The following is a 13,881-nucleotide window of genomic DNA, read 5'->3' on the forward strand; positions in this document are numbered from 1 at the left end:
TGGTGAAGTGGATATTTTGAATAATATGTGACCCATAAAATGAGACGTTGCATCACAATCAATGCATTTAAGGAGGAACTGCAGATTCTCTCTTTCCCTCTAACTACAGAGCATATACGGGCATTGGGTATAAAGCCAGTCTAGGCTGTCCCCATGGTGCTCGTATATTGATTTAAAAAAAAAAGGAAAATGATAATATGGTCATTAAATATACTTATGGGGCTTCCCAGGTGTAGTCTATGTGAGGGAAAAACTGTAATGAACGAAGCTGTTTGTGTTCATGTTGTGTTGTGTAATATCAGGTACATTTTCAGAAACATCTCCATCTCTCGGGGGTTGGCGTCTCATGTCGTTTATGTCTTCATCAATCAGCTCATGACAACTCGGTGCTCCATCAGCAGCTGTCAGTGTGAGCAGACTTTGTGGAAAACTGAATCTGCACCATCTGTTGTCGTTTTCTGTTTTCCGATATTACAACATTTCCCCCCCCCCCTCAAATCAAGGGAATCAACGATTTGTTCAAACTGATGCTCGGTTTTAAGACATGAGCCGTGGTGTGAAAGTTCAAAACCTAACAGAATTCTTCTCTACAAAAACGCGAGGACGGATTGATTTCAACTTTCACAAGTATCGAATGAGGAACTTCAAATGCAGGTATTTAGTGATTCACAACAGAAGTCTCTTCACATGTTCGACCCGAGGCACTTTACTTCCTGTATTCCAACAGTTCCTACAAGACATCAGAGAGCTTAAAGTCTCAAATAGTCTGGAGAGCTGAATCATAATTCCCTTACAACTGTACAGGGGAAGGCAAGTGGGGCTTTTGAAATGCAAAATGGTTAATTCCTCTTACAAATACACCGAGAGTCAAATACTCCGTTTGCTGAGCCGCTGTTAATCCTCATCTTATTGGGGAACTACACAGACTTCAATCTTTCAACATCAATCCATTTGGGAATACAAGACTGAGGACCAACAGAGAGTTTTGGTCTCCGTGCGATACAGGAAAAAAGAAGGCTGTCTTAGTCCGTTTTAAAGTGTGCTCTCCCATGAGCTCCTTTTTCTCATTGTGCTGAACTGACAACGGAGCGGGAGAAATCCCTCATACGAGTGTGGCTTACTGTCTGCAGCGGTGGGAAACTTCTCATGTCTCACTATCCTTATTCTCTTTGTAAAGACATAAAGTTTTCTTTCAGACCCTTCAAAGCTTCAAGTCCTCTGCCTGGATTTTTAAGGAAGAATACAGAACTTTGTTGTAATACTACTTGTCCTTCTGTTGGATTTGGCTGCAAGGCTCAACAGTGTGGATAAAGAGGAACAGTGTGTGCATGGTGTGTATACCAACCTTTTATTATCTGAGGCATCATTATTGACTTTATTGAAATCAATATTGAAATTATTAGTAGTATTAGATTGTGTTGGGAGAGGAGAGGAGAGGAGAGGAGAGGAGAGGAGAGGAGAGGGGGAAAGGGAGTAAGGAAGAGGTAAAGTTAGAGGTGGAACAGAGTAGAGGGGATGAGAGAAGAAGAAAGGAGGACATGGTCGCTGATAGAGCAGAGGAAAGGAGAGGAGAGGTACGAGAGGAGAGGAGAGGAGATGAGGAGAGGAGGGAAGAGGTAGAGTTAGAGGAGGGGGAAGGGAGAAGAAGAATGTATGATATGATTGGTGAAAAGGAGGGTAGGACTGAGTAGAGTAGAGGAGAGGAGAGGAGAGGAGAGGAGAGGAGAGGAGAGGGGGAAAGGGAGTAAGGAAGAGGTAAAGTTAGAGGTGGAACAGAGTAGAGGGGATGGGAGAAGAAGAAAGGAGGACATGGTCGCTGATAAATGAGAGGAAAGTAGAGTAGAGGAGAGTAGAGGAGAGGAGAGGAGAGGAGAGGAGAGGAGAGGAGAGGAGAGGAGAGGAGAGGAGAGGAGAGGAGAGGAGATGAGGAGAGGAGGGAAGAGGTAGAGTGAGGGTATAGGGGGTAAAAAAGGAGACCCGGTTGGCGAAGCAAAGGGGGCGTCTGGGGCTTCGTTATCAGCAAGACTAAAATGACCTACCTGTGATCTGGAAGGTGACGGAGAGGAGAGGGGGGACACTAGGCTTCTGCTGTCTTTGGGTCTGACCCGCTGCAATTACAGGGGGGGAAGATAGCGCTATTAGCTACGCACACAGCGGGGACACAGAGGCACTATCAAACAAACACAGGGTGATGGGAAACAGCACACCAGAGACACTCTGAAGCTAATGCAGCACTGAGAGCAGGAAGAGGCCACAGAGAACCACAATTACACGCCTTATCAACATCTGTTTTGGATTCTCTGTGGCAGATAAGTCTCCTTTTTGGCTCAATATCTTGAAATGGCTGGATCAGAGCCGTGGGTAACAATCAGACTGGACTTTTGGTGACCATGTGATCTTGTGGTTGGACATTTCAGTGTTAGGGATCAAAAGAAAATGTGATTACAGACCTTTTTGAAATCCGAACAGCAGACTTAACGGAGCCCTTTGGCATCACTGAACTTGTTGCCGTTAATAACAGCTAATTAACTCGGCTGAGTGCAAGTGTCAGACCAGATTGTGCTCAGCCGTTTTTAGGCTTTCCAGGCATTTAAAGGAGTAGTTCAACATTTAAAGCAACTTTATGTAAATAGTCAATCTTCAAATAGTAGATTCAAAGTCGATCTAACGGTACAATGACTTTCAACAGAGAGAATTACATCCATACAATTTCCACAGAGAGCCCCGGTCGCACAGCAGCCTTCAGTTAAAAAGACACCAGTTAGCCAGCCTCGTTACTGTTTAATACCAAGGCTGAGGCTGAAAGACTGAAGAGGACGGTGACAGATGAAGCTAAGAAGAGAACAAGAGAGAGTGACCGAGCGAGAAGCCGGACTAGAGGAAATATTGGACTCCTTTGTTTCTCCTTTCTCTGTGAAGCTCACATCCAATCATGCACACTTTCTCCTGGCTGTGAACCTGTGAAGCAGTACTCCTAAACAGAGTACTCTTTATTCTCAGCGGCTCATTTTTTTGTTGCATTAAATAACTTATTAAAACAAAGACATTAAGATAAATTAACACATAAAATCAGCATGATACTAAACAACTATAACGACAGAATCTGGGGTTTAACAATGATTTATCTGATGAGTATTTTTCACTTTATGGTTGATCCATGTCCCATCTGGTAACATGGAGGAGGCAGGGTTTATGGCCTATACTGCAGCCAGTCAGCAGGGGGGCACTCTAAATAGTTTTTTCTTCACTCTCAGGTGGCTGTTTTTCCGTCCGTCTTAATATACAGACTTTATCAGTGGTTCTCAACTGTTGGGTCGGGACCCAGAGGTGGGTCGCGGAGCCATTTTCAGTGGGCCGTGAATGTTTGTCTAGAAAAAAAACTTGTGTAAAATAGTCTGTGAAGCTCTTTTTAAACATGTTTCAGTTGTTCAGTTTCTTAACAACCATGAACCATTCTACTTATGCTAAGCTAGGCTAACAATGCTCTCACTCTTGCTCTTTACAGACACAAGACTGCGATTGATTTCTGAGCTCTCACAGCAAAACGAGTTTACTTTACAACTTTTTTGTTTAGTACTAAGTACTAAGACTTTTTTCTGAACCGTCGTCTGTCTCTTCAGCATCTCTCCAAGTGACTATGAATACGGGTGACACATTCAGTCAAAAGGCATCGTTCAGACTAACACAGGCAGCATGAGCTAAAAGAGTTCAAGGTTCTCCTGATAGTCTCAGTGTCAATGCACCTCTTTAGTACCTTTAAGTCAATTGTCTCCTCAAGTTGTAGGAGAGGTGACCAAAATGTCAACCCCCACCAGGCTGTGAGAGGTGCTTAGGGGATCTGCATGCTGCAGCTTCTGAGTGGAGCCGAACCTACAGCTACCCGGCTTTAGCTGAGAAAGTGCCGGATGATGTTACTTAGGCAATGATACTGATCTGGGGTCAGTTCGGAGCTTCTTCCGCCGGAGAGATTAAGGTTCAGATTTAGGAGGTAGTAAGCTGATTCCAGATCTTGGCCTGAGGGTGTCGTCCGCCCTTTTGCATGGTGATATTTATGCATGAGAGAGAGAGAGAGAGCGCTGGCTGCAGCAAACTTCACTGAACCACTTTTCTGCCTCTACATCTCAGTGGTATGCTGGGAGATTACCCCCCAGCGGAGGGGAAAGAAATCCTGCGCCTAGAAGATAAGAACTATGTGCAAGCGTCTGTGTGTTTGTGCAACACTTACACACACAGGTCATGCACAGGCAACACCACTCTCAACAACATGTTTGCACACATGAATCTTTAACTGCATTTTAAAAGAGGCTTTAGACGCCAACATGTGATGATGGCTCCAGTTTGATTGCAGCCAGATATGATGTGCTGGAAGGGAGGAGGAAGGTGTGCATTAAACATGCTTTCTTATATCAGACAATGCGTTTTGTCTAAACTGTGTCTGTCGATGTATTTCATCTTGGCTACTCGGCTCATTATTCTTTAATTAGTGCAGAAACAGAGACAACGGAAGATCAATTCAACTCTGAGAAACATTTCTTAAGCAAAGCGAACCCACGGCCAGCTTTTCCTCTTTGAGTGATTCATCCAGAATTCATTCAGCATCACAGAAAGTTTAAGATTATCATCAGAGCCTTGAAGTTAGATTTGAAATAAAGATTTTTTTGGTTGGTGATGATGATGTGTGGGCCTTATGAGATAGGAGCTCATAAGACTACATTAACGTTTGTGTTTATTGTACAGGTGGCTAAATGGTATTTCAATCATCTGGAGTATCCAAACCTGGGGAAACACCGAACGATCTAAGGCTGATTCTGAGTCGCACATTTGATTTTGATGTGGGGCTGAATTTCAGCTCATTTGCACGTCGTTTGCCGTGCAGTGTACATACTGTACTGTAGGGGCAAGATGGCTGATCACGGCTCGATCTGATGATCCTAACAGGGAGGAGGATTTTCTGGTATGACTGCACACACTCGCACAGTGAGAGCAGAGCCACAAGCCTGATGGACCTGTCTGTCTACAGAGTCGTTATAGGCCCATGTTCAACATCAGTGCATCCCTACTTCTTGTTTTACTGCAAAGCACACCGAGTTTAGGCATCTGAAAATGACTAATACATACTTAACAAAATAGCCTTTAATTAGTAATTAAGTCTGACTTTAAGCCTGTTCCCAGCAGCTTATATTTCCATTATCCTCCACCTCACTGTAAGCACCAGCTGAATGTTCATCCTGCACTGTGAGCTCTAAGTTAGCGTGAGTGGAGCATCCTCACCTCCTCGTAGCCTTTTTAACCTTCTCCCCCACGCGATCAGGAGCGTGGGTCTCCACGAGCTTAGCCTTCACCCCAAAGTCTTTAACACCCTCTTTAAGAGGGCAGCTTTGACTCTGAGCTGGCCTGACAAGTGTCACCTTTGCACTTGTGAACACAAGTCACGGCTTGGCACACCAGCAGACAAATCCCTGTTTTAAATGACTCCTGAGTCCGTCTTAAAGAAGAACACTGCAGACGGCAACAGGCTGTGAAAATGTTGGAAAAGACGCTGACAGTGTAGCCTCAGTGGGGTATTTGTAAAGAAAAGACAATAAAAGCTGCTACAGTGTTTACTAATGCAAATTTAATATTGAATAATGTCGCTAAAAGTGGACATGAGTTAAGTCAACACGAGGGTTTATTTATATTTCAAGCATTTGATATGTAATTATCTGCGACACTCCACCTGGGGACTGCTCCTCTCATGCAGCATGTGGGGGGGGGAGCGGAGGATGTAAGTTGTCATGTAAGCGTGCTTGATCAAATTTATTGGAGTTACACTTGAGAGTTCAGCTGATTTGTTTCAGGCTGCGCTGAGTGCAGTTGTAGGATTTTGATGTTCGCAGCTGTGGGTGTTGTTGTGACTTTGTTTACAGCGTTGATTGAGGACGGTCGAGAAAGCCCCCTGAGAGCCAAACAATTAAAATGTGTAAACGACAGAAAAGGGGATTTCGTTGGCAAACTAATAATCTAACAATTAGAGAGGATGGTGGGTTATAAGGCGAGAGCAGCAGAGGAAAGAGGGAATTCAATTTAAACAGCTGCCTATGAGATATTTTGAGAGTTATGCCAACCTGAGGAGCAGCATTTTCAAGCAAGGAATCTGACCCTGTGTCCCTCTATACATGATGTTTTCTGATTTAAAGATCGACTTTCCTTAAGAACAATTCGCAACCTTATGTATAAAATCTTTAGCCTGCAGCAACAAGCAGCTGCTGCCTGATGCTGCCTCCTCAAACATAAATAAAACATGTGAGTTAAAATATATTCAATAAGGCCCTGAAAATCTGCCTCTTACCATGAGCGATATGTAGAAATACTTTAGATCCAAAGCCAAGTTTTCAGGGGCTTTAGTGCCGTGCTCCGGGTCCATATGGTGCAGATTAATGCTCGCTGTAAATGTGTGTTCAAGGCATATTTTTTTTTATGCAGTGTGATTGCTTATTAAGTCAACGGAAAGTAGCGAGTGGGCGAGGAACAGATGCTAATTTGCTCCGGAGGAAGTGAATTGAGGTGTAGATGTGTTCTTCCTCACCTCGATTTGAAGTTGAACATGAAGACAAATATTGAGCTGTTTTGGTTGATTAATCTGAGACATTGTGATAATAAGGACGAACGTAGAAACCGTCAGAGGCTCGTTTTGTGATGAGACACTCTGGGCCTGCGGATCACTAAGAAAAGACTGCCGCGGCTAATAGCTCCAAAAATTGCACATCGTTTGCTCCCTCTGTTTGCTTTGTCTCAAGGTCTAATTCAGAAAGCATACAGCGCTGATGATGATCAGACGCACACACGGCCAAAAAAAAAGGTTGTCCTGTTCCGTGCAGCTTGCTCTAGTTTTGCGTCTGAATGTGGAGAAAAGCCGTCGTCATCTTTACTCTGAGATGAGCTCTCATGCAGACGGAGCACATAAAGTCCACATAAAGATGATGAGCTAGAGGAGGAAGGGGTTCACTTCTTCAACTTAATTTTGTCCTCTTCACAGCGGCTGTGGGTTTGAATCCAATCTTTACCTTTTATCATGTGTTTTGACCCTTTAAGAAATCGACAACCCTTCTTTTTTTAAGATTTATTTTGGGGCTTTTTGCGCCTCTATAGTAGAGATAGGAGAGTGGATAGAGTTGGAAATCAGGGAGAGAGAGAGAGAGAGAGAGAGAGAGAGAGAGTGGGGAACGACAGGTGGGATATGAACCAGGACTACAGCCTCCGTACATGAGGTGCAGAAACAAACCACTACCCCACCGGCACCCCAAAAGTGGACTTTTTTTTTAGAAGAAGAAGATGATAAGGGAAATGTTTGATTTAGGAATTGATCAATCTGACTTTTTCTCTCCTTATCATAAATCACCAGAGCTCCCTTCTCGTCCTATTTATAACAGCACGCCTCACTGATTAGACGCCGTAGGATCATCTATCTGAGGTATCAGGAGCGCACTAAAACTGGCCCGGCCTGGATAAATTAATTTTATAATGACATTTTCCTTAATGCGTTTTAACAGCCGATTCTGGTTCTACATGAAAAGTTAATGATCGGTGCTTGTTGCATCGCCCGCTCTATTCTAATAAGGAAACGTTTAAAGGTCTGACATCACCACAGGTTTATAGGTTCAAACTAGAGGAGACTCGTTAGATCCAGGTTTTTATCTTTAAGAAATGAAACAGATGTCATCCAAAGGGTTTGCAGTTTTATGTTCGTCATCACAATGTGAGAAAACGGGGAAATAAACCAGGAACATATGAAGGGTTAAATATCACACAGCATCAGGTGTAATATTTAGTTACTTTTTTCTTACCATTTTTATCTTTTTCTCTGAGGTCTTTGAGGTATTTGAGAAGCTCGGCGTTGGCCTGGACGCAGTACACTTCCCTGGTCTGCAGGCCTCCTCCACAGAGCCCCGTCAGGTTGCCACGACGACGGTCCTGTTGGCTTAACAAAGGGTCGACCCGGCAGTCGCTCCACTCTGTGGTTCTCCAGGTGTAACTACAGAGAAAAAAAGAGCATATGGAGACGAGGGAGGCAGAGGTCTGTGTGGGTCTAATGTGTCAAAGCACATTTACAACACTAAAGACCTTCAACACAAAAAGAAGCGTTGCATAGCAACACACATTTTAGCTTTCTGTTTTATTGCAAACGTTAGAAACAGTGTGCTATGTGTACATTGATGTGAAGAGTTCAGTTTAAGGAGGGACGGCGCCAGGATTTCTTTTCTCCCGGTGCTGAGAGGGAGATGACTAAAATGTTGGTGTTCTATTTTTACAGTTTATTTAAAAATAAATCAAAACAACCAAATTACGTGAGCGAGACAGATTTATGATGGGGCTATAGCGCCCCCCTAGCCCCGGTGTAGCGCCAAGCTTGAATTTAAATCTGACCACAAGTTTAAGCTTTTATTTGCGTTGTTGATTTTTGTTTAAAACATACGACACTCTTCTGCTGTGCGCCGAAAAGACGAAAGAAATAACATTTTAAAAAGCTGTTTGGAAATACACGATAATGGAATTTCACCCAATGCGATTAATCGAGATTAACTCTTTAAATTCAGTGAATAATTATCTGAGAAAGAAAAAAAAAAGTGAAAAAAGTGAAATAATACAAACCCTTTTTCATCAAACTATGTAGTGGAGTAAAACGTAAATCAAAACAGGAAGTGATGATTTGAAAAGTCACTGCAAAGGGCAGAGAGAAAATATATCAAATGGAGAAACTGAGAAACGTCATTGTTTTTGTTAAATTATATAATGAGAGAGAAAAGTCAGCACACTAAATGTCCTTCAAAGCCTTAATTTTTCCAGGTAGAGCAGAGCAACAACGGATGTGTTCCATCCCGAGGCCTCCGTCAGCATTCAGACGATGAAGGACATTTAGTGTGCTGACTTTTCTGACTCATTAATGCCTTTTTGCAGTCGTGTATCTGAACATTTTTTTTGTTACAGTTGAGTCAGTGTGCTTTTTCTGCTGTTTTGGTGAATAAGATAACATTTTGAATTTGATGCCAGAAAGATGTTGGGGGACCGGGTCAGATTCATCACTCTGTTGTTTGGAGCATTATGAAACATAAAACGTGACAAAGATGACTCCGAACTATTGAACAGCTGAAATCCTAAATTAAGGGCAGGGTTGGTCATTTCCTCCAGATCCAGATTTTGTTTGAAATTGTCTTTAGGTCCTGACAGAACTTAATAACTCATGTTCTCTGAAAAAGGGACGAAGAAAATCTGTCATCTGTAGCAGTTTGTAAGCGTGTAAAAACTTTAACCAATGTCTGCCACGAGGTACCAATCTGATGAACCAATCACACGCCTCAAATTTTGGCGTATGCTTCTCCAAAAACGATGGAGTTTTTCTCAGTTTCACCTTTTGATGTTTTGTCTTTTAGCTTCTTAATCAAACACGGGGTTTCAATGTATTGAAAGTAATCACATTCTGGGTCTGATTCATTAAAGGATTGCAAAAGCTTTTGAATCTGTGAAACCTGTCCAAATGAGTCAAACAGATACCATCTAATTCACAAAACAGTTGTAGGGTTGTAAAATGCAAAAAGAAATCATCTCTTCACTGCTTGATCAGTCTGAGTGATGAGTACCAGGGATTTCCTTTCAAGAGAGTAGAGTCATTCTTCTTCCTCGAATGTTCGGGGATTCGATCCCCTCAGCCACATGTCCGCTGTGTCCTCGTGCTGCAAGACACTTGACCCCAGCTCCGGCTGCTCCGTCAGTGGTGTGTGAATGGGATTTATTAATTCTGATGGTCACTTTACACAGCAGCCTCTGACATCAGTGTGTGAATGTGTAGGTGTGACCTGCGAGCGCTTTGAGTAGTCAGAAGACGAGAAAAGAAATATACGAGCTCGAGTCCATTTACCATTTACTAGTGTGATGAGTATTTTGGAGACATCTGTTTGGAGGTGATATAGGATGAAACTGGGGGATTAAAGCCATCTGTGAGCCAGAGTTTTGTATCTGTGTGTGTGTGTGTGTGTGTGTGTGTGTGTGTGTGTGTGTGTGTGTGTGTGTGTGTGTGTGTGTGTGTGTGTTTGTGTGTGTGCAGTCTCCTTCCATTTGTGTGTACTTGTGTGTCTGGCACCAGCCCAAGCACTTCTACGGATCTGTCTTCGTATGCTCTCTCTCCTCCAAACACACACACACACACACACACACACACACACACACACACACACACACACACACACACACACCTAGGGCCACCCAGGAGAACAAATTAGCTTAGTGATAAGAGTGAAGGGAAGTCAACAGGAAGCTTGTGCAGCCTGAGCCGGGTGAATACCAAACACTTTGATTGCACTGTATTTTTGCCTGAGTTTTAACAGGATACAGACAGAATTCCTGGAGTGAGCTTCGTACCTGTCACACACACACACACACACACACACACACACACACACACACACACACACACACACACACACAAACAGTACATGGCTATGAGCAATGAGGAGGGTATCATGCCAACCTAACATGTAATTGAATAACAGGGGAAGGTGTTGAATGCTATGCCATGCTGACAAACACATCTACACTTTCACCCCCCGCTGTGTGCTCCCCGCTTCCCTCCCTCCCGTCATCAGGAGGTACTCACCTGGAGCAGGGCGGCACTCCATCACCCTGAGGTTCGCACCACTCCGACTCCTCCAGCGGCGGGCACTCCGCCCCCTCGCCCACGGGGAACTGGAGCACCTGTCGGATCCTGCTGCGATTTCCTCTGGGAGACCTGGGGTCCGCACATGTTTTGGAGCAGGGGCCCCAATCGGTCCAGTCGGTAAACTGGCAGTCTTTGGGGAGGACGCAGGACTGGATGGTCAGCGGCAGGTCCCTCGGTGTGCACAGGCTGAGGCAAAGAAGAAGGTGAGGCTCAGACAGGAGAACAGTTGAAGTGTATTAATTAGCGGAGGAAACCTCTAGCACCCAAAAAAGTACAAATGGAGAATGTGTGATACTTGTTGGAGACATTATGATGATGATGATTTGATATATCTGTTGGCATGCCATGGATATAAAAATAAAATTCACAGACACCCAATATGGAGAAATTTCTTGTTTTTATGCACCAAAAATGGCAAGAAAACTCAGGCACAAATAAATTGGCAACGTTTCGTCACTGAAACGTTTCCAATATGTTGGTGCAATTTAGACTGTGTCACCTCCTCTGCTCTCTGTTTGGTTGTTAACAGACAGTTTGCATGTTAGTTTTGCATCTTAATGAGATGCCAACAGGACTGGAGAAACCTCTGTATTTGCCGACCTGTGAATCTGAATAAACCACCTCTGCTCCGCTCTCTCTCTCTCTCTCGCGCGCGCTCTCTCTCTCTCTCTCTCTCTCTCTCTCTCTTTCGCTCTCTCTCGTTCAGGCAGCTCAAGCAGGACAGAGGATATGATTTCTTTCAAGCACTGGTACTTTCCAAAACTGTCGATCATTAAAAACACAGATATTGCATCATTATAAAACATGCGGTATCAATAAGTATAGACCATTTTGACAACCTTACAGTCAGTGATAGATTCCAGGGAGTCACTCCTACGGGCCAAGCCACAGTCTTGGACCTAACCTCTCCAATCACAGAAGATTTTAAGCTTTTAAACAGAATTATTGCACAGATGAAATAAACAAGAAACTGCTTATTCCAGCATTAATGTCAAGCTTAGCTAAATAGCTACTGGCTGTAGCATTACAACACACAAATATAGGTGGGTTTATTGAACTTTGCTTGCTTTTAACTCTTGGGGAGAAAGAGAATATTTCCAAATATATCAATATATTTTGAGTTAGAGTTAAAAAGGAGTTCATCCTCCTTCCTGTAGTGTTTTGACAATTTACCAACCCAAACAAACGCTGTCCTCCTGGGAGATAATGTTTGTTTGCAGCAAGTAAAAGTTAGGAAGTCAAATCTCAAACAAGAGAAGCAGAAACTACTGACAGCAAGGAGTCAAAACCAGGGTTAGAAAAAGAGTGGCAGTTTTCTAGACGAGTGATCAGTCAGTCAGTACGTTTACATGGTGTTAAAACGTGTTGACTTGGTCTGACAGTCCTGGACTTTCAAAACACGTTAGTCTGAAGTTTGACAAACTGGACACTGTTTGGAGCTAAAAAGCTACCAGGAGAGTTATGGTTTCACTTATTGCGGGCCCACCACCACAAGTTCTCGCATATCATTTGATCTTCAAACAGTGTTTCAGGCACCAGACTTTCCTCTGAGGACAGTTTGTGTAGAGAGTTATGAACAAATACCACAGGATCTGTACACTTCTCCAATTTTCATATTTCCCTACCAAAACTCCACAGTGCACCTTTAACCTGGTGGATCTTGAAAAAATAAACTATGGAGCAGGGAAAGTTTTGGTTTTTTGGGTGCTCGGGCATTTCAAAAACAAATGTGTCCCCCACCCCCAAAATAAAAACCTAATTTATGTTGTCTTACCCTGGGAATGCTTCACTTTGTTTTGTGTCTGTTTTGTTTATTTATATATTTAGTTTTTTTGTATGTATATGTATTTTTTTCTAATGGTTTTTTCTTCATTAACTTTTTAAATTTATTAATTCCTCTCTCTTCTTGCTCGTTGTCCTAGTATGCATGAGTGTTAATGAGACTCCTGGGTAGGCTACTGTGAAAACAGGCTTTGTTAAACAAGATACACACTTGTTGACGTAATCCCTGGACGTGGTTTCCTGCCGCTCTGAACGAGACATTGTGAGAATTCTCTGCAAGACTTGGCCAGAACCTGACGTATCAGAGCAAAGCATGGAGCAAAGATGTAGGACAGGCCCACCCAGCAGCTCACTGAAATGTCCCTGTGACTGCAAACAGAGCTGGCCAATCGGAGGAGAGTGGGCACATCAGGGAGGGGAGGGATTTAAAGAGACAGCAGCTGAAATGAAGCGTTTCAGTCCGAGGCTGACATGAGGGATTTTACTGACGCCAGTATCAGATAAATAATGAGATTTATGAGGTACACATCTCACAGCGCTACCCAATAAGTGCCCCAGAGTGACATCATTAAAGGTGAAAGTGAGGATAATAGACTTCCTTTAAAAAGTGAAACAATCTCCAAGTTGAAGTAAGTAATGCGTCTGCTTTGCTCTAGCATCAGACGGTCTCAGTGTGTATTTATGGTAAACAGAGTAATGCAGCGTGCAGCTTACAGACGTCTTTTACTGCCATTTTAAAGTCAACATGTCAGCGCGCCCTAAAGGCACAGTTTATGCTCTTTGAACATATCAGATCAACATATACATGACACTCAAGTTGGTGCAGAGAGTTTCACTTTAAACCTTTTTTGCCCTTGACTGCTGCCACGTTGTGCCACTAGCTCGTCTCATTAGCATACTCAGCATAATCAGTGAATGGGATGGGAGTGGAACAGGAGCTCTGTGGCATGGTTTGTGTTTCCTTGAGTCTCAAGTGTTAAGACTATCAAAACAACCGCTGATCAATCACTAACACACATCTTTTGATCGTCTAAATGGCATTTAGATGTAATGACTAACAAGTCCTTGTTTGGTCCCTACCGAATCATTAGGAGCCGGTTCTAACGAAAGCCGGCTGCTTTCTGCTCCTCAGTCTGGAAGTCTTTCCCCTTGGGGCGTTGCAGCTGACGAGCTATTAGTGCTAATTACAGCTCTGCTTCATTTAGAAACCTCTCATTTAGACGCTGCCACCACACTTCACCTCCAGCAACTTAGAGTTCTGGTATAAGTGAGGAAATGTACGAGCTGAGAGCGAGCAGTGTTTTTTTTTTCCCCCTCTTCCTTTCTTTTAACTCCTGTGTTGTTCAGATAAAAACACCTCTGCAGTCTTTGAAGTGATACTGAAGTGACACTGTGAAAAATCTCCATTT

General features: G+C 43.3%; 1 protein-coding gene across 1 annotated transcript in view; it reads right to left on the reverse strand.

Annotated features, from left to right (window-relative positions):
• The window catches only part of thsd7ab (thrombospondin, type I, domain containing 7Ab), a 175,427-nt gene that overhangs the window by 95,252 nt on the left and 66,294 nt on the right, over positions 1-13,881 (reverse strand). Inside the window, exons 3-5 of the mRNA XM_065958063.1 lie at positions 10,628-10,876; positions 7,824-8,011; positions 2,040-2,108 (exon numbers count right to left, since the gene is read on the reverse strand). Of these exons, the coding sequence (XP_065814135.1) occupies positions 2,040-2,108; positions 7,824-8,011; positions 10,628-10,876 (506 nt within the window). The remainder of the gene's footprint in view (positions 1-2,039; positions 2,109-7,823; positions 8,012-10,627; positions 10,877-13,881) is intronic.

Source organism: Labrus bergylta, chromosome 8, assembly GCF_963930695.1.
Source record: "Labrus bergylta chromosome 8, fLabBer1.1, whole genome shotgun sequence".
Lineage (NCBI taxonomy): Eukaryota > Metazoa > Chordata > Actinopteri > Labriformes > Labridae > Labrus > Labrus bergylta.